Raw genomic sequence first — 21,961 nt, 5'->3', positions numbered from 1 at the left:
CAGGAGAGAACCAAGGGCTATATCTGTTCCTGGTTCTAAATTTCTTGAATGGGGCATGCTTATTCAAGATGGTGAGGAAGGCATTTAAAAAAAATATCCAGGCATCCTCTACTGACGGGATGAGATCAATATCCTTCCAGGAAACATCGGCCAGGTCGATCAGAAAGGCCTGCTCGCTGAAGTGTTTCAGGGAGCGTTTGATAGTGATGAGTGGAGGTCGTTTGACCGCTGACCCATTACGGATGCAGGCAATGAGGCAGTGATCGCTGAGATCTTGGTTGAAAACAGCAGAGGTGTATTTGGAGGGCAAGTTGGTTAGGATGATATCTATGAGGGTGCCCGTGTTTACGGAATTGGGGTGGTACCTGGTAGGTTCATTGATAATTTGTGTGAGATTGAGGGCATCAAGCTTAGATTGTAGGATGGCTGGGGTGTTAAGCATGTTCCAATTTAGGTCGCCTAGCAGCACGAGCTCTGAAGATAGATGGGGGGAAATCAGTTCACATATGGTGTCCAGAGCACAGCTGGGGGCAGAGGGTGGTCTATAGCAGGCGGCAACGGTGAGAGACTTGTTTTTAGAGAGGTGGATTTTTAAAAGTAGAAGTTCAAATTGTTTGGGAACAGACCTGGATAGTAAAACAGAACTCGGCAGGCAATCTTTGCAGTAGATTGCAACACCGCCCCCTTTGGCCGTTCTATCTTGTCTGAAAATCTTGTAGTTGGGGATGAAAATGTCTGAATTTTTGGTCTTGATTTCCGACAAGGAGAAGAACCAGAGAACTGTTATCTTCAATGAGAGGGAAATTTTTTTATTCTGATTAACTTTCTTTTCGTATAGTAGAAACTGTGCTGATATGACATATTAACATAGTCAAACACAGTCCTTGTAATAACACTAGCAACTATGAAATCTCGGTCTCCCCTCCATGCCGTTTCAGTACCAGTTGCAATCCATAATCCTTGCACCCAAGATGATAACTGTTTCAAATTCTTTGGCTTATGAAAACATTTTCAAGGTTGTTATTAGGCAAATTATGTCCTGCAAGGATGAAGTGGCCTTCTCTGAGTGACTGAATGACGGTGGCACCGGAATGCCTGTGACCGGAGTGAATGACATGGAGAGAGGAGATAGAGAGTGGTAACAATTGAGTCCACAGCTTGGCCTTGGATGCTTTTATTCTTATTACGCTCTTATATGCAATTATCTCATGGGACCTAATTGGCAGTGCTTGGTAATTCTGTTGGCAGCTTCTCTGGCTCTTTAGCCTCGGGCCAGGGTGGGCAGCCATGCACTGGGCAAGCCATCTTTGGAGGAACACTCGTCTCATGCAATGATACGATCCGAGTGTATATCTTCTGATATACACTCACCGGCCAGTTTATTACGTACACTACCCCGTTCATGAAAATGGATCACTCCTACACAGTGAGTCACGTGGCTTGCTATATAAAGCATGCATCGAGGCATTCAGTTACTGTTCAATTAATTGTTAGAATTGGCTAAATGAGTGACCAAAGCAACATTGAGCGTGTATGACCGTCGGTACCACATTCAGTAACAGTCAAAAGTTTGGACACACCTACTCATTCAAGGGTATTTCTTTATTTTTATTATTTTCTACATTGTAGAATAATAGTGAAGACATCAACACTATGAAATAACACATATGGAATCATGTAGTAAGCAAAGAAAAGTGTTAAACAAATCAAAATATATTTTAGATTCTTCAAAGTAGCCACCCTTTGCCGGGTCGTCGCTGTCTGCCAAGAGGGAAGAAGTCTACAGTCTAGACGAGGAGCTGCCCAAACGAGTCAAGTCCCGAATGGTGAGACGCGCCTCTCCCAATGTTCCTTTATACAAACTGATTTATATCAGATTAGGTCATATGAAATGAGATCACAAATCATCAATTTATCAAAGGAATATTGGATCCGGTCCATGTTTATAATACCCATTTACAGTACCAGTCAAAAGTTTGGACACACCTACTCATTCAAGGGTTTTTGTTTCTTTTTACTATTTTCTACATTGTAGAATAATAGAAGACATCAAACTATGAAATAACACATATGGCATCATGTAGTAACCAAAAAAAGTGCTAAACAAATCAAAATATTTATTTTAGATTCTTCAAAGTAGCCACCCTTTGCCTTGATGACAGCTTTGCACACTCTTGGTATTCTCTCAACCAGCTTCATGAGGAATGCTTTTCCAACAGTCTTGAAGGAGTTCCCACATATGCCGAGCACTTGTTGGCTGCTTTTCCTTCACTCTGTGGTCCAATTCATCCCAAACCATCTCAATTGGGTTCAGGTCATATGATTGTGGAGGCCAGGACATCTGATGTAGCACCCCATCACTCTCCTTCTTGATAAAATAGCTCTTACACAACCTGGAGGTGTGTTGGGTAATTGTCCTGTTGAAAAACAAATGATAGTCCCACTAAGCACAAACCATATGGCATTGCATATCGCTGCAGAATGCTGTGGTAGCCATGCTGGTTAAATGTGCCTTGATTACTAAATAAATCAGTGTCACCAGCAAAGCATCCCCACACCTCCTCCTCCATGCTTCACAGTGGAAACTACACATGCGAAGATCATCCGTTCACCTACTCTGCGTCTCACACAGACACTGTGGTTGGGACAGATTTCCATGGGTCTAATGTCTATTACTCATGTTTTTTGGCCAAAGCAAGTCTTCTTATTGTTGTCCTTTAGTAGTGGTTTCTTTGCAGCAATTCGGCCATGAAGGCCTGATTCACGCAGCAGAGGTAACTCTGGGTCTTTCTTTCCTGTGGCGTTCCTCATAACAGCAAGTTTCAACATAGCGCTTGATGGTTTTTGCAACTGCACTTGAAGAAACTTTCAAGTGCAGTCAGATTGACTGACCTTCATGTCTTAAAGTAATGATGGACTGTCCTTTCTTTTTGCTTATTTGAGCAAGTTCTTGCCATAATATGGACTTGATCTTTTTTTGTTTTAGGGGGAACTTGGTCATTTACCAAATAGGGCTTTTACCAAATAGGGCTATCTTCTGTATACCACCCATGCCATGTCACAACACAACTGATTGGCTCAAACGCATTAAGGAAAGAAATTCCACAAATTAACTTTTAACAAGGCACACCGGTTAATTGAAATGTATTCCAGGTGACTACCTCATGAAGCTGGTTGAGAGAATGCCAAGAGTGTGCCAAGAGTTGTGCAAAGCTGTCAAGGCAAAGGGTGGCTACTTTGAAGAAATCTAACATCTATTTTTTAACACTTTTTTTGTTGCCTACTACATGATTCCATGTGCTATTTCATAGTTTTGATGTCTTCAATATTATTTGACAATGTAGAAAATAGTAAAAACCCTTGACTGAGTAAGTCCATAGATTTGGGCCTAACACATTTATTTAAATTGACTGAATTCCTTATGAACTGTAACTCAGTAAAATCTTTGAAATTGTTGTGTATATATTTTTGTTCAGTATAGACAGGTAGACGTAATAAACTGGCCGGTGAGTGTATATCTTTCAATAGGATATTACTCAAGTGAACTATGTCTGACAGGATGTTTGAAATTAGTGTATGAAGGGGACAGGAAACAAGAGACGTGAAATGAGCTTTTCTCAGTTCGGTCTTTACTGCAACAGTTGATGTTTAGAAATGTAATGCACATAGTTGACGCTTCCCGTGTACATACCAAATCAATCCAAGCGCTTCAAACAGTAGCCATGGAAACAAAACGGAAATCAGCGGTGCGGCTCAAGATCTGGAGGGGGGGGGGGGGTGTGTGTCCTCCTGAGATAGACTTTACAGCTTTAAATTAGCTACATATACAATACTATCCAAAGATGGTAACGATTTATGTCAACAAGGAACTTCGACAAAGCATTAGGAGGAAGAACATTCTTCTAATGATATGAAAATATATTTTTCCTATAACTGCAGAAAGTTTTTTTCTCACTGGTTGTGATAGGACCACAAACCAACTAGTATACACCTAGGCTGTAATTGACCAACACAAACTTTTCTGCACACGCTCAGTTATGTACCTGAACTTAACGGCCACCTGCATAAGCAATAATAGACATGCCATGGGTACTTTAGGGAGAGAATTAAGTGCTTTTTGCTGCAGGAGCAGGACGTTGACCCATGTTGACATATACTATAGAGAATGACAGAGGCCTCAAGGCCATTTTAGCATGTGCCTCACTAAAATGTATTGAACTGAGTGGGACTTCCAACTTCATTGGCTGATTCCTCCTGGTAAACCTGTTGGAGTCATGTCCAGCCAGGTCATCAGGAGGGATTAGCCAATCGTGAAGAAAATGTACTACTTCAAAATGGAGATTGCCTCAATGGTGTTCCCGGTGCAATCTAAGACGCCATAATGGGAACTATGTAGGGAAGCTCTTGTTCATTCTCTATGGCATATATACACACACACTACCAATGCAACCCAGGATGGCTTACAAAAAAACAATAACAAGAATCGAGAACCAACTTGCGTCCAAAAACCTATCATCATAACAAATAAATACATCTTGGGGATATTCGGAGATTGTAAGCACAGTGAGCTGTGGTATCAAACAGATGCATTCTCAAACTCATACCACTTACATAAATTAAAATGCAATAAATCCAAAGCTTTAAAGTTGTAAAGCTAAACTTAACAAGAAAACACTGCCCTTTGAACTTAAGGCTTGGGCTACTAACTTCTATCTTCCTATTGTCACAGTAGACATTATCAAACCTGCACATTCCTATGAAGTCCATGAATGTATGTATTGCAAAGAGTATAAAGCAAAGCATGTTTGGGGATTAAAAATAAATCAGTCAACAGCATGTTACTGAAAATCGGATTAAATAATGGCCTGCATTGTGAAATACCATTGTTTTCGTCGACCAATTAATGCTTTTGGATGAGTAAAGCTTGATATTAAAATGCCACCTCAAGTTCAGAGGAGAAACAAATTGTCCAAAGAGGGCAGGAGTTAATGCAGACATGAAATTCTAGAGTTGAGCAGGTAGTCATCGCAAGATCTAGAAGAAAAAAATTGTTCTAATATATATATATATATATATATAAATAAAAACCTGCCGTTCCGGTTCAATGGGTAGTTCCAATTCCAACTTGTATATTTTATTGAACTATTTCAGCAAAAGAGGATAAAGATAGCATTCACAGAAATAAGGGGTGGGGGGGGGGGGGGGTTCATGAAGAGCAGAAACTCCCTTAAAGTCCCAGCCGTGGTTTACAAAAATGCCCAGGGGACATGGGAGAGTTTGTTCGTACTGGTACCCAGGGTTGGAGCCACTTGTCAAGGCTGTGGGTGCCCAGAGATGCCCCACTCTCTGGGTGTTTGGTGAGTTTATAAGGAAGTAGAGAAAGAGGAGGGTTATTCCATGATAGCTCTGTATATGAGAGGCTCGATATAGTCCTCTCTGTAACGGGAGTTGATGACTCGCTGTCTTTTGGAGCCCTGCTTCACCTCCTCCTCCGTGAAGATCCCGTCAAAGCGCATGTCTGATGCCTTGGACTGAAGGAGTGAGAGACACAGGCCATGAGAACGTTAGTGACCGCTTAGCTATGAGTTAAGGTGGCACCATTAAAAAGGTAGTATCAATGTATCATAAATAGAATTGAAGAAAAACATTTACATACAGTACCAGTCAAAAGTTTGGACACACTTACTCATTTCAGGGTTTTCCTTTATTTTTGCCATTTTATACATTGTAGAATAATAGTGAAGACATCACAACTATGAAATAACACATATGGAATCATGTAGTAACCCAAAAAAATGTTAAACAAATCAGAATAGATTATATATTTGAGATTCTTCAAAGTAGCCACCCTTTGCCTTGATGACAGCTTTGAACACTCTTGGCATTCTCTCAACCAGCTTCATGAGGTAGTCACCTGGAATGCATTTCAATTAAAAGGTGTGCCTCGTTAAAAAGTTAAATTCCACAGATTATTTCCTTCTTAATGTGTTTGAGCCAATCAGTTGTGTTGTGACATGGTAGGGATGGTATACAGAAGATATCCTTATTTGGTAAAAGACCAAGTCCATATTATGGCAAGAACAGCTCAAATAAGTCCATCATTACTTTAAGACATGGTCAGTCAATACGGAAAATTTCAATAACTTTTAAAAAGTTTCTTCAAGTGCAGTCGCAAAACCATCAAGCACTATGATGAAACTGGCTCTCATGAGTACCGCCACAGGAAAGGAAGACCAGAGTTACCTCTGCTGCAAAGGATAAGTTCATAAGAGTTACCAGCCTCAGAAATTGCAGCCCAAATAAATGGTTCAGAGTTCAAGCAACAGACACATCAACATAAACTGTTCCGAGGAGACTGAGTGAATCAGGCCTTCATGGCCGAATTGCTGCAAAGAAACCACGCCTAAAGGACAACAATAATAAGAAGAGACTTGCTTGGGCCAAGAAACATGAGCAATGGACTTTAGACAGATGGAAATCTGTCCTTTTGTATGATGAGTCCAAAATTGAGGTTTTTGGTCTTTGTGAGACGCAGAGTAGGTGAACGGATGATCTCTGCATGTGGAGTTCCCACCGTGAAGCATGGAGGAGGTGTGATGGTTCTTTGCTGGTGACACAGTCTGATTTGTTTAGAATTCAAGGCACACTTAACCATCATGGCTACCACAGCATTCTGCAGTGATACGCCATCCCATCTGGTTTGCGCTTAAGTGTGACTATCATTTGTTTTTCAACAGGACAATGACCCAACACACCTCCAGGTTGTGTAAGAGCTATTTGACCAAGGATAGTGATGAGTGCTGCATCAGATGACCTGGCCTCCACAATCACCCGACCTCAACCCAATTGAAATTATTTGGGATGAGTTGGACCGCAGAGTGAAGGAAAAGCAGCCAACAAGTGCTCAGCATATTTGGGAACTCCTTTAAGACTGTTGGAAAAGCATTCCTCATGAAGCTGGTTGAGAGAATACCAAGAGTGTGCAAAGCTGTCATCAAGGCAAAGGGTGGCTACTTTGAAGAATCTAAAGTAAATATTTTGATTTGTTTAGCACTTTTTTGGTTACTACATGATGCCATATGTGTTATTTCATAGTTTGGATGTCTTCTATTATTCTACAATGTAGAAAATAGTAAAAAGAAAGAAAAACCCTTGAATGAGTAGGTGTGTCCAAACTTTTGACTGGTACTGTAGATGGGTATTATAAACATGGACCGGATCCAATATTCCTTTGATAAATTGATGATTTGTGATCTCATTTCATATGACCTAATCTGATATAAATCAGTTCGTATAAAGGAACATTGGGAGAGGCGCGTCTCACCAGTCGGGACTTGACTCGTTTGGGCAGCTCCTCGTCTAGACTGTAGACTTCTTCCCTCTTGGCAGACAGCGACGACCCGTCCTCAAACTCCATCTGAGTCAGCACACAAAACAATGATGACGTCGCACAACAATTTCATTCTTTTTAATGCATGTGTTCTGTATGAAGTGCATGTAAAATATGTGAATTCGTATGTGAAAAGAGTAGCAAGAATAAACAAAATGTTTAAATTAAAGAAGAAAACAACCCTGCTTCTGGAGAGCTACCCTCCTTGAGGTTTTCCCTCCAACCCCAGTTGTAACGAACCTGATTCAGCTTAACAACCAGCCAATTATTAGAATCAGGTGCGCTAGATTAGGGCTGGAGTGAAAACCTACAGGACCGTAACTCTACAGCAACAGGGTTGGAGAGCCGTGCTATAGAGCTTGAAACTGTGGACCACATCTGTGTTCGATGTGTTATTAGAACACCTATACTTGCTACCCTTATTACAACCCATGCTTTCCCTGTAAAACCTTAAACCCTGTAAATCTGATGAACATTGTTGAGGCGAGGCAAGTTAATGTGGTCCCTATTACCTGGTACATAGGGATGGAGTGCGATGCGACAAACTTGGCCCCGTAAAGCAGGTTGTCGGTCCAGCGCACCTGCACTACGTCGCCCACTGTTGGCGGGCCCAGCTTCACGCAGTCCCGATTCTGAAACCAAACCATAAGACAGGCTCATCATATAGGTCATTTGGTTAAATACACCAGAGGGGTAACACTAAAAAGCAGGATCAATGAGTCAGCTAGCTAACTTTGCTGAACAACCAAATAACTATTGATTTTCTGGTTTGTTAAGAAAAGCTAAACATAGATACGAGTTTTAGTTGTTGAGTCAATGAGACCATGCCCATTTCAAAAATGATATTTCAAAAACATTTAAGCAAGATAGCTGGCTAACTCAATGATCCTGCTTTGTAGTATACCTATCTGGACCATTAAAGCATGTCAATATAGCCAACAGCCCAAATGGATTGATTTGTTTCCACTTTTTAGGATTGGTGAATTTCTATGATTAATACTACCAGTTTTTGCCATACCACAGTAGCCCACAGCTTGCACTGATAAAAACAGATTGATCTATTGGCACTGCTGCATTAGGGCTCCTCATTGTAATACAATGACATTGAGAAAGGTAGAGTTACAGTAGAAACTGTGTCACATTTGTTGCCATGGCGACTGCAGCTTGTTGAGCATATATATATATATATATATATATATATATATATATATATATATATATATTTTTTTATTCAATAAAAAACTTTACAGTCCATTTGTTACAGCGAACAACGAAAAATTTGTCTTTTGCTCTTTGTCAACACCTCCAGATTAGACGTCGACCGATTAATCGGAATGTCCGATTAATTAGGCCGATTTAAAGTTTTCATAACAATCGGAAATCAGTAATTTTGGACGCCGATTTTGCAGTTTTTTTTACACCTTTATTTAACTAGGCAAGTCAGTTAAGAACACATTCTTATTTTCAATGACGGTCTAGGAACGGTGGGTTAACTGGCTTGTTCAGGGGCAGAACGACAGATTTTTACCTTGGCAGCTCAGGGATTCAATCTTGCAACCTTACAGTTAACTAGTCCAACGCTCTAACCACCTGCCTCACGAGGACCCCGCCTGTTACGCGAATGCAGTAAGAAGCCAAGGTAAGTTGCTAGCTAGCATTATACTTATCTTATAAAAAACTATCAATCAATCATAATCACTAGTTAACTACACATGGTTGATGATATTACTAGTTTATCTAGCGTGTCCTGCGTTGCATATAATCGATGTGGTGCGCATTCGCGAAAAATGACTGTCGTTGCTCCAACGTGTACCTAACCATAAACATCAATGCCTTTCTTAAAATCAATACACAGACGTATATATTTTTAAACCTGCATATTTAGCTAAAAGAAATCCAGGTTAGCAGGCAATATTAACCAGGTGAAATTGTATGCAGAGTCAGGGTATATGCAACAGTTTGGGCCGCCTGGCTCATTGCGAACTAAATTTGCCAGAATTTAACGTAATTATGACATAACATTGAAGGTTGTGCAATGTAACAGGAATATTTAGACTGATGGATGCAACCCGTTAGATAAAATACGGAACGATTCCGTATTTCACTGAAAGAATAAATGTTTTGTTTAAGATGATAATTTCCGAATTCGACCATATTAATGACATAAGGCTCGTAGTTCTGTGTTATGTTATAATTAAGTCTATGATTTGATAGAGCAGTCTGACTGAGCGATGGTGGGCACCAGCATGCTCGTAAGCATTCATTCAAACAGCACTTTTGTGCGTTTTGCCAGCATCTCTGCTGTTTATGAATTCAAGCCCATCAACTCCCGAGATTAGGCTGGTGTAACTGATGTGAAATGGCTAGCTAGTTAGCGGGGTGCGTGCTAATAGCGTTTCAAACGTCACTAGCTCTGAGACTTGGGAGTAGTTGTTCTCCTTGCTCTGCATGGGTAACGCTGCTTCGAGGGTGGCTGTTGTCGATGTGTTACTGGTTCGAGCCCAGGTAGCGGCGAGGAGAGGGATGGAAGCTATACTGTTACACTGGCAATACTAAAGTGCCTATAAGAACATCTAATAGTCAAAGGTATATGAAATACAAATCGTATAGAGATAAATAGTCCTATAATTCCAATAACTACAACCTAAAACTTCTTACCAGGGAATATTGAAGACTCATGCTAAAAGGAACAACCAGCTTTCATATGTTCTCATGTTGAGCAAGGAATTTAAACGTTAGCTTTCTTAAATAGCACATATTGCACTTTTACTTTCTTCTCCAAAACTTTGTTTTTGCATTATTTAAACCAAATTGAACATGTTTCATTATTTATTTGAGGCTAAATTGATTTTATTGATGTATTATATTAAGTTAAAATAAGTGTTCATTCAGTATTGTTGTAATTGTCATTATTACAAATAAATCTTAAAAAAAAAAAAATAATAATTTGGTATCGGCTTTTTTTTAGGCCCTCCAATAATCGGTATCGGTGTTGAAAAATCATAATCGGTCGACCTCTACTCCAGATAGCATTTTATGATGCCAGCAACCAACGATACAGGTGATGCTTCCTCACCTCAATGTCCTCTGGGAAGAGGTTGTCGCTGTAGGAGCCGTCGTCGAAGACGACCTCGTAGAAGGTGGCGATGGTCAGCTCCAGCACCTCACACTGGTAGTAGCGGCCATTTTTGTGCTTACAAATAACATTCTGGCCCACCTCTAGCTCTCGCATGGCCGCCTTATTGCGCTAGGAGGTAAGAGGACAATAAAAATAAAAATAAAATCACACACCCCACTCCAAATAGCAAGGCCATTAGCCCCCAACAAAAACTGCTCCCCGGCACCGATGACATAGATGTGGATTAAGGCAGCCCCCCCCCGCAGCTTTCTGATTCAGACGGATTTGGTTAAACGCGGAAGACACACACACACACCCTTTCCCTAGCACCATAAACAGATGACCATAAAGATAAGACACGTTGTATATTTCCAAAAAATGAATATGCCATCTGGCAAGCATAAATACATCTGAAGGTGGCCTCGTAAAAGCCTCTGCTTTGTTATTGTTTAACTGTTTTCTACTTTTAAAACAGAGCTGTATATTTAAATTATATAATTTCAAAATATATGGCTCTGCTTTTAAAGTTAACTCAGCTAAAATATTGAAAACTAGAAAATGCATAAGCCGGTTAACTGTTTAGAAAAAAATCTTGCTGCCATATTGAGCGAAGAGATTAAAAACAAATATTTACAATTATCACACCATTCAACATAGCACCATAAAGAAAATAGTTTATTCCACTTAAAGATTAAGACACTTGGCCTTGTCTCAGTATGTAAAATGTAATAAAATGTATACACTCTACTGTAAGTCGCTCTGGATAAGAGCGTCTACTAAATGACTAAAATGTAAATGTAAGAATAAATAAATGTGAAGGTAAAAGTAATTTCAGTAGCGGTGAAATTCTCTCTTCATGTTAGACATCTTTTTAAGTTAACTCAACAAAAGGTATTCAAATGCATGAGCCGTCAGTTAAGAAAAAAACATTCAGAGAACATTGATTTGCATTTCATTGAACATCAGTCCTGTGTCCGCACTCATGTCTTATTTTACAACAACCAAATCTTGCCCGATTAGCGAAATAAAGCACTGAGGCTGAGCTTCGACAAAAGCCAGAGTGCCTTCAGCCCCTTGGGGGGGGGGGGGGGGGGGGGAATTGGGTTCAGCCCGCTGCACTGACTGACTACATCAGAGCAGCAAAAGGCACAGAGACAACCAGCAGAGCTGAAGCGTTGATCTTCGCTCCAACCGTCGCCAATTACAGGAGTATTAGTATAAAAGAAACATAAACCGTCCGGAGATACAGCTTTTTATACAGAACACACACACACATTGTGATATCTGTATAACGTATGGGATTCTGAAAGTGTTTTCTGTATACTCTATAAATATTTGTAACCTGACTTACCTTTTGTAATGGCCCGAGGGGATAAATAAAGTTGTACTGAATTGAATACAGTGTTGTGTTACAGCACTGAGCATAGACGATTAAACCGATGGCCTAGGCTATACGACTGTAAAGAAACCATAGAACTCTACCTGAGCTGAGAATGAATGACAGGCTAACCCACACACACAAATAAAAAAACTGCAGACCAGATGTGGGTATGCCACCGATTGTATCTGAAACTTGTTTGGACTTACTCATGCAATGCTCGCAACACTTCACATAAGGTGTCTGACAAATAATAAGCGTGTAAACACACAGGTTCCAAGAGTCAGAGAATTCTTTCTTCATCATGTCAAAGTGGCTGTACCTGCTTGCAGGCATTCTAGGTCTCACTGTAAGGGATAGGACATCATGTTTCTATATGGTCACATGGTCTCTGGTTTGGAGTTTGTTGTTGTTGCACATCATTTAGATGGGCATTTCATTAGGGAAGTGTGTTTCGTCTAGTTTCAAACTGAAAACTAAGCTGCAGGTATTGTCTGCTGTGCAAACAACATAGTGTCTTCAGAAAGTATTCATACCCCTTGACTTATTCCACATTTTATAGTGTTACAGCCTGAATTCAAAATATTTTTTTCCCCTCCACCCATCTACACACACACACAATACCCCATAACGACGAAGTCAAAACATGTTTTTCCAAAATATTTTCACATTTATTGAAAATGAAATACAGAAACACCTAATTTACATACGTATTCACATCCTAGAGTCACAGATGTTAGAATCACTGTTGGCATCGATTACAACTGTGAGTCTTTTTGGGTATGTCTTCAATAAGAGTTTTCCACACCCGGAGAGCAGGATATTTGCACATTTTTCTTTTTATAATTCCTCAAGCTCTGTCAAGTTGGTTGCTGATCATTACTAGACAGCCATTTTCAAGTCTTGCAATAGATTTAAGCTAAATTAAGCCAAAATTCAGTGTTGTCTTGGTAAGCAACTCTAGTGTATATTTGGCCTTGTCTTTTAGGTTATTGTCCTGCTGAAAAGTGAATTTGTCTGCCAGTGTCTGTTGGAAAGCAGACTGAACCAGGTTTTCCCTCTATGATTTTGCCTTTGCTTAGCTATATTAATTTATTTTTATCAGCCCCAAAAACAGTCCTTGCCAATGACAAGCATACCCATAACATGATGCAGCCCCCATCATGCTTGAAAATATGAAGTGGTAATTGGATTTGCCCCTAACATAACGATTTAGTAACTTACTGTAAACAAGTTGCATGTTTTGGAATATTTGTATTCTGTACTGGCTTCCTTCTTTTCACTCTGTCATTTAGGTTAGTGTTGTGGATTAACTACAATGTTGTTAACCCATCCTCAGTTCTCTCCTTTCACATCTATTAAACTAACTGTTTGAAAGTCACATTGGCCTCGTGGTGAAATCCCTGAGAGGTTTCCTTCCTCTAACTGGTGTATTGATACACCATCCAAAGTGTAATTTATACATTTACCATGCTCAAACGGACATTCGATGTATGCTTTATTTTTTACCCATCAACCAATAGGTGCATTGGAAAACCTCCCTGGCCTTTGTGGTTGAATCTGTACTTACAGATAACTGTAGTCCATCCAACCTATTATGTGACTTGTTAAGCAAATTTGGACTCCTGAACTTATTTAGGCTTGCAATAACAAAGGGGTTGAATACTTATTGACTCTAAAAATGTCTAAATAAATAATTCCACTGATATTATGGGGTATTGTGTATACATCTGACAAATTCTCAATTTAATCAATTTTAAATTCAGGCTGTAACAAAATGTGGAAAAAGTCAAGGGGTAGGAATACTTTCTGAAGGCACTTGATTGTGGAGGCAATAGAAAATGGCAACAAACTCAATATGCAGAGGTAGGAATAATTGCTGTGATATGAGATATATATTTTTTAAGAGTTAGAAAACTCTTATATAACCCTCTAGAAATATGTAATGCCCCAAAAGTGTATCATATGTTTGCACTACATGAACCCCTCCCCTGTAATAGCTACCTCCGGCAGGACGGGTGTCTTGTGCCTGTAGCAGGTGACGTGGACGATGAAGGGCCAGTCGTCAGGCTGCATGAGCTGGCCAGCAGCCTGGGCGCAGGTGGGGTGGACGGCGGTGGTGCAGCGGCCATGGGAACACTGCACACAACAGCCCACGTCCCTCTTCACCCGCCGCTTACAGTAGAAACACTTCTGCGGGTGGGGGGATAGGGAGGAGGGAGATGGAGGAGAGGGAGGGAGAGAAGGAGCAGCGGGAGTTGGAAAAGGAGAAGAGGAACAGCAGTCGGAGGAGTAGAAAGAGAGAAGTGAGAGGAGGGTCAGAGGGAGAATGGGACAAAGTGGGGGGGACAGAGGGGAGGTGGAAGGAGATATGGGCATTGAGAAAATTACAATGTCTTCTTTCTCACTGTTTCAAACTCCCAGGTGCCACATTTTCTGTCCTTCCCAGTCCAGTTAGAAAATTGCCTTTTCTCATCTGGACAAAAGCCCGTCCTCTGTGATAAGTGGTCAGAGATGTCAATTAGTTAGTAGGCAAACGGAAGAGAGTCCTCCCCGCCTTGATAGACATCTTTCATAGAGGATACTTATGTTTATCCTATGTTTAAAAACATTTGATCAATAAAAATGTCTTGCACAACTAAATTTGTTTTTAGCACTTTACACATTTATTTGGGGCAACACCCCTGTAAATCCAATTTGCTTGATGCACGAGTGGAGAAGGAGAGCCATTTCATACAAGCATACTTTCATTCAAGTTCCCTCTCCTCGCCGGCTCTCTACGATTACCGTTGACCTTTTTCAAAAGGAGGCGAGAGAGAGGACGCACTGTAGACTAACATGGACAAACAAAGGAACCATACAGAAGGGGTCAGGACCAGAGAAGTGAGAAGTGTGAGAAGTGAAAGCCATGAAAAAGAGACTGACCTTCCAACATGGCGGAAGTATGATTTTAGTATGAAAAATGTAAGAGTTTGTGGTCATATGTACATCCTTAAAAACATAGGTGCTGGGCTAATGAAGAACACTTGGGGGGAAAAACAGAAAGAACAGAGTGTACTACGCTCATAATAAGGAAAACAAGTAGTCCTAAACTCACAACAGACAGTCTATAGGGAACTTGAATTCAGTATCTCTCAACAGCTGAAAAAAACTGTGTCAAGTGACTCAACACCGAAACCGAAAGGACAGGAAGTTGATACACATCTGTCAAGTAGAAGTAACCTTGACCATGTTTGGGTCCTGTTGTGGTCTTGACTGTGGCTGTGGTGGAATGGTAGCTCACCAGTTGGAACCTGGCCAGAGGGATGTAGCTGAGATCCACGGGATTGCGGTGGGTGATGTTCACGAAGCGCGCCTCCAGGACCGCAAGCGCACACAGCACATGCACCCACCTGTGTCACAGGAAACAGGAGAGCACATCAAACACAGAGTATGTGTGTGATACAGCAGGGGAGAGTATCCACTGAGGAATTTTACTGGGCCTTCATTCCACCATTCAAGGAAACGACAACGTAGAAACGTTATTAATAACTATCAGTATGGCTCGGCTACATTAAACATATTAATTTGTATAAATACAAAAACGTTTGCGTCACATGTAGCCTAGACAACAAAAAAAATTCATATTAGATCTTGTAATGCTACAAGATATAGGACATCTCCCTCATGCTAATGCTAAGCTACAGGACTGTTTTGCTAGCACAGACTGGAATATATTCCAGGATTCTTCCGATGGCATTGAGGAGTACACTACATCAGTCACTGGCTTTATCAATAAGTGCATTAATGACGTCGTCCCCACATTGACTGTACGTACATACCCCAACCAGAAGCCATGGATTACAGGAAACATCCGCACTGAGATAAAGGGTAGAGCTGCCGCTTTCAAGGAGTGGGACTCTAACCCAGAAGCTTATAAGAAATCCCGCTATGCCCGCCGACGAACCATCAAACAGGCAAAGCGTTAATACAGGATTAAGATCGAATCGTATTACACCGGCTCTGACACTCGTTGGATGTGGCAGGGCTTGCAAACTATTCCTGACTACAAAGGGAAGCACAGCCAAGAACTGCCCAGTGACACGAGCCTACCAGATGAGCTAAATTACTTCTATGCTTGCTTCGATGCAAGTAACACTGAAATGAGAGCATCAGCTGTTCCGGACGACTGTCTGATCACGCTCTCCGCAGCCGATGTGAGTAAGACCTTTTTACAGGTCAACATTCACAAGGCTGCAGGGCCAGACGGATTACCAGGACGTGTACTCCGAGCATGCGCTGACCAACTGGCAAGTGTCTTCACTGACATTTTCAACCTCTCCCTGTCTGAATCTGTAATACCAACATGTTTCAAGCAGACCACCATAGTCCCTGTGACCAAGAACACTAAGGTAACCTGCCTAAATGACAACCGACCCAGAAACCCTAGACCCACTCCAATTTGCCCCAACAGATCCACAGATGATGCAATCTCTATTGCACTCCACATTGCCCCTTCCCAACTGGACAAAAGGAACACCTATGTGAGAATGCTATTCATTGACTACAGCTCAGCTTTCAGCACCATAGTGCCCGTAAAGCTCATCACAAAGCTAAGGACCCTGGGACTAAACACCTCCCTCTGCAAATGGATCCTGGACTTCCTGACAGGCCGCCCCCAGGTGGTAAGGGTAGGGAACAACATCCACCACACTGATCCTCAACCTGGGGGCCCCTCAAGGGTGCGGGCTCAGTCCCCTTCTGTACTCCCTGTTCACTCATGACTGCACAGCCAGGCACAACTCCAACACCATCATTAAGTTGGCCGATGACACAACAGTGGTAGGCCTGATCACCGACAACGACGAGAGAGCCTATAGGGAGGTCAGAGACCTGACAGTGTGGTGCCAGGACAACAACCTCAACGTGAGCAAGACAAAGGAGATGATTGTGGACTACCGGAAAAGGAGAACTGAGCACGCCCCCATTCTCATCGACGGGGCTGTAGTGGAGCAAATTGAGAGCTTCAAGTGCCTTGGCATTCACATCACCAACAAACTAACATGGTCCAAGCACAACAATACAGTCGTGAAGAGGGCACGACAAAACCTATTCCCCCTCAGGAGACTGAAAAGATTTTGAATGGGTTCTCAGATCCTCAAAAGGTTCTACAGCTGCACCATCGAGAACATCCTGACGGGTTGCATCACTGCCTGGTAGGCAACTGCTTGGCCTCCGACCGCAAGACACTACAGAGGGTAGTGCATACAGCCCAGTACATCACCGGGGCCAAGCTTGCTGCCATCCAGGACCTCTATACCAGGCGGTGTCAGAGGAAGGCCCTAAAAATTGTCAAAGACTCCAGCCACCCTAGTCATACACTGCTTGCTACCACAAGGCAAGCAGTACCGGAGCGTCAAGTCTAGGTCCAAGAGAAATCTAAACAGCTTCTACCCCCAAGACATAAGACTCCTGAACATCTAATCAAATGGCTACCCAGACTATTTGCATTGCCCCCCCTTTTACACTGCTGCTTCTCTCTGTTATTAACTACGCATATTCACTTTAATAACTCTATCTAGACTACCGTTCAAAGGTTTGGGGTCACTTAGAAATTTCATTGTTTTTGAAAGAAAAGCACATTTGTTGTCCATTAAAATAACATAAAATTGATCAGAAATACAGTGTACACATCGTTAATGTTGTAAATTACTATTGTAGCTGGAAACGGATGAGTTTTTATGCCCATTATCAGCAACCATCACTCCTGTGTTCCAATGGCACGTTGTGTTAGCTAATCCAAGTTTATCGTTTGAAAAGGCTAATCGATCATTAGAAAACCATTTTGCAAACTGTTGTACTGATTAAAGAAGCAATAAAACTGACCTTCTTTAGACTAATTGACCAGACACTTGACTAGACAGAGGTGAAAGCTAGCTTGGTCTGCAGGCATTCCCTGCCTTTTACCTTTACTGAAGTGTCCTAGCTGCAGCGGGTAGAGTAAAGTGAGACCACTGGCTGCAGACTAGAGTGGTTGTAGCGTTGTGTTTAACTACATGCATTTAGCCTGGATGCCTTCCATTAAATGGGTAGCTCCTCAAATCGCTGCACTACTCACTTGTCGTTGTTGGCTCTCTGTAGAGCTCCCCCTCGCAGTGAACACAGGCAGCAGTCCTGAGGGAGAGAAAGACACACAGATGACTGACCTAGTGTTAAACATCACATTTTGGTTATACATGATTTTATAGCCCTTTGCTTAGTATTTACAGTACATAGAAAAATGTCATAGTAAAATTTTTATTACATAGTAATTTGCCTGATAATAGGGTGGCACAATTTGCCCAGCGTCGTCCGGGTTAGTGTTTGCCGGGGTAGGCCTTCATTGTAAATAATAATTTGTTCTTAACTGACTTGCCTAGTTAAATAAATAAAAATATCACTTGTGTTTATTTGGGATTCATTAAAACATCCCCATTTCATGCAACGTGGTGCCAGCCAGTTACTTACTGACTTAAATTCCTTCAAGTCATTACAAGAATGTACTCTTTATTAAAAATAAAAAAATAAAAATAATTTCTCCACGTTCTCTATGGCAATATCCTTTTGCAAACAAAGCTGGCCAGAGTACTGCTATTTAAAGTCCTTGCTGTGCTGCCTGGCAGAGACTATCTTGTAATGGGTGACTTTTATGGACCCAGGAAGCTAACTCTTGGGTTGCCAGAGACAAGTACTTGAACATAAGTGAGACCTTCTGTCATTTGTGCGGGTTTGAGATTGCCTAACTTGCAGCCAGGACTGCGCAAAAATCACTGACCTATAAAATCACCTTACATTCCAACTAATTACTCATGTGACTAAGATCAGCGATTCTGCTCCTGGCTTTGCTTAAATGCATTGGGTACACAGAGACAAAAGCCAGAATGTAAAAACACTGCCCTCTAGCGGGTAAGCTTGGTTATAACAAGTTGGGACTTCATCCAAAATGGACATATTTCACAGCTTGACAAGTACTTTTATTCTGAGGCAGAAATACGTTTCGCTAAATAGTCCAATAATCAAGAACCACACACCCATACTAAGATTCATGACTTGGCGTGCGAGACCCCATATTGGATAGGAATTGAACTATCCAACATGGGGTCAGCAAATTTAATGAGGTTAAATCCAGGGTTCTCCCCAAAGAATGTAGATGGGGCTCTGCGCCACCCTGTGGACTGGCTGCCACACTATGTAATACAACTCCGGGGGAGTACCCTGAAATTCGATTTGGCATGCTCTACCCAAAACAAGGAATGATGTAACGGTTTGTTATTATGCTGTGCATTTCAACTCTGGCGCCTGTTCACATGTAATCCCAGGGTGAAACTGAGTGACGTGCCAAATATCAGAACCTTATTCAGAAATTTGTGAAATTACATTCAACCTAACACTCTTTTCTTAATACAGTCAGGGAGTAGAGTGACTTGTAAACATAGATCCTCTCTTTTTCCAAGGCATAGATGTTCAACCTATGAATGATTCGCATGTGTATGAGCAAGAGTTAACATCCAGTTAAATGTGATTTGATGCTATACTTTGTTGTCAGCTTTCTTCAATTAGCTTAGGTCTAGTTCTTAGAATCTATGAAGGAGTTTCATGTATATGAGCTTAGCGACAACATATCTCCTATCCAACCTAATTGTCAGTATTTATTTAACATTTATTTTAAACATACTTTAGCAAGGTCTCCTTCGCAAGGGAGCCAGCCCTGCATCATACTGTACGGAGCTAGCGTATAAAGTAGGTGCTAAGATCGTGTAGTGGGGCTAGTGATACGGCTTCAGCTGTACTTGATTGCAGTACTACTGACCTCAGTTAAAGCGTTGGCCTCACAGCGGGCACACATCCACTCATCTGACACTTGGTCTGCAGAAACTCCATAGCAACCTGTGGGGGACAGGAAAAACATTTAGAGGCCACTTTCCGATTTAAAAAGAGGTGGCTTGTCACATCATTTATTAGTATGGTAAATCCATTGACGAAAGTGCAAATTATTGTTTAATCGTTTATTATTTCTGTAGATTTTGGAATGCTTGTTAGTAATTGTAAATTCTGAACTCTGGAATTAACTGGATTTTCCCTGAGGGCATATCATTGATTACATCAAACATATTGAACACGTGCACTGGCCTCTAAACTATGGCTTGCCGTTTGGATCTTAGCATGGCAAAAAAGATATTTGACGCGTCAAATAAGCTTGTTGACCAATCAGGACCTGAATACAACTGAACGTCACATACTTTAAAGTAGTCACATTCATTTTTTTACGTAGTTATTACACATTGATTACACTATCACTCGTATTTCATATGTCACAGCAATTCACCGATATGTAAGCTATGACGCCGGTAAAGTTGTGTCTAGCGCACCTGTCGCTGCCGCACGAGCGCAGACAAACCTCCCCAAGCTCTGGGACAGCTGTCATAAAAAAAAGCTAGCTAGCTGATGGATGCAAACAATGTTTTCCCCCAAATACATAGCGGAACGACATTCTGTTTTCAGTAGCTATAGTTCTCTTGCTAGGTGTCATCTAAAATACCCCAAATGTATAAAAACTGGCTTGCACGTGCAAATTCAGCCCACACGACCTTGTATAATAGAACGTTGTTATTTGACGTAAAAATGTCACTTGACATTTATCCTTTTTGACACGCAAAGACCCAAACGGCATCCCATACTAAACAGTAGTGTTAAACGGACTGCTGGCATGAATTAACTGGGATTCAGCAAGAGCAAAACATTCGTTATCAATGGAAAACGTGCTGTCTAAGAACCTGGTGTAAATGAACTAGAATTCATTGAAAGCGTAGCCTACAACACTACAATCAATTACAAATGAAATAAATGCTCAATCTATCAGGCTGTAAAACATGGTGATGGTGAATGAAGCTGGATTACTCACTGGCGTGAACGCGGACAAAGCACTGGGAGCAGCTGACCAGGAGGCTGGTACCGTCCTCCTCCAGGTGAGGGGTGGAAAGTTGGCCCACGCCGCTGTCGCTGCTGTTGTTGGTTTTGTCATTGGTGGTGCTGAAACACATCTCCGGGATCAGGGGCTTGGACCTCTGTCTGCCCCCTCGCCGGCCTTTTAGAGTGTAGCTGGGGTTGCCGCTAGACTCCGACTGTCGGAGAGGATGGAAAAGGGACCCGTATTAGTAGGGTTAAATAGTCATTTATATGATTGTTATTACGCTGACCGGGACTTGTTAGCTGAATGGTTTCAGGAAATCAAAATGGTAAAAAACAACATTTTTTTGGACCTCATTATTATGTTTTGCGTTATCAGTCAAATAAAAACATTGTTTGGGTGCCTATGAACAACAGCTGAACTGTAGTTCGAGCAAGACAACGGAGTTCTTACAACAGCTGAACTGTAGTTCGAGCAAGACAATGGAGTTCTTACCTGGTCATATGTGTGGAAAAGCAGGCAGATGGAGCAGTAGGGGGCCTGCAGGCCCATGAGTTTGTTGTATTCCCTCTCCGCCTGGGGGTTGTAGGGTCTACTCTGCCACAGCTGGGCCAGGGGCTTGGCCCACTCCTCCGTCTCCTCTGGTTCATCCTCCATATTCACATACAGCTCATCTGTAGGAGAGAATAATAAGGAGAGAGAAAGAAACAGAGTGAGAAAGATGAACGAGGGAGGTTAAGTGAAAGGAGACACAAAGAGCAGGGCTCTGTTCCGAACACTCTGAATATGTACAGAACTTGCGTTGAAATCAGGGCTTGAGATTCGTTTTTTTTTGCCACTTATCCTTCCGACAAGTAGAACAGATTTTTTACTTGCCCAAAAGCTCAAGTCATATGGAAAAAATGTTCTGTAACCATTCTGTGCATGACAAGTAATTTTTTCAACAATTGTTTACAGACAGATTATTTTACTTATAATTCACTGTATCACAATTCCAGTGGGTCGGAAGTTTACATACACTAAGTTGACTGTAATTGTTGTAATGGTTTTAGAAGTTAGGCTAATTTATATCATTTGAGTCAATTGGAGGTGTACCTGTGGATGTATTTCAAGGCCTACCTTCAAACAGTGCCTCTTTGCTTGACATCA

The 21,961-nt window shown here is 41.5% G+C and overlaps 1 protein-coding gene across 1 annotated transcript in view; it reads right to left on the bottom strand.

The window, feature by feature from the left end:
• Positions 1-3,607: 3,607 nt before the first annotated feature.
• Positions 3,608-21,961, bottom strand: part of LOC129814336 (lysine-specific demethylase 4A-like) — a 33,773-nt gene continuing 15,419 nt past the window's right edge. The window contains exons 13-22 of the mRNA XM_055867410.1: positions 21,308-21,486; positions 20,807-21,026; positions 19,715-19,791; positions 17,984-18,039; positions 15,170-15,278; positions 13,891-14,079; positions 10,467-10,637; positions 7,903-8,022; positions 7,325-7,417; positions 3,608-5,531 (exon numbers count right to left, since the gene is read on the bottom strand). Coding sequence (XP_055723385.1) covers positions 5,391-5,531; positions 7,325-7,417; positions 7,903-8,022; positions 10,467-10,637; positions 13,891-14,079; positions 15,170-15,278; positions 17,984-18,039; positions 19,715-19,791; positions 20,807-21,026; positions 21,308-21,486 — 1,355 coding nt within the window. The 3' untranslated portion in view covers positions 3,608-5,390. The remainder of the gene's footprint in view (positions 5,532-7,324; positions 7,418-7,902; positions 8,023-10,466; positions 10,638-13,890; positions 14,080-15,169; positions 15,279-17,983; positions 18,040-19,714; positions 19,792-20,806; positions 21,027-21,307; positions 21,487-21,961) is intronic.

This window comes from Salvelinus fontinalis, chromosome 17 (genome assembly GCF_029448725.1).
Source record: "Salvelinus fontinalis isolate EN_2023a chromosome 17, ASM2944872v1, whole genome shotgun sequence".
NCBI classification, from domain to species: domain Eukaryota; kingdom Metazoa; phylum Chordata; class Actinopteri; order Salmoniformes; family Salmonidae; genus Salvelinus; species Salvelinus fontinalis.
This window is presented reverse-complemented; position numbering and strand designations above follow the sequence as displayed.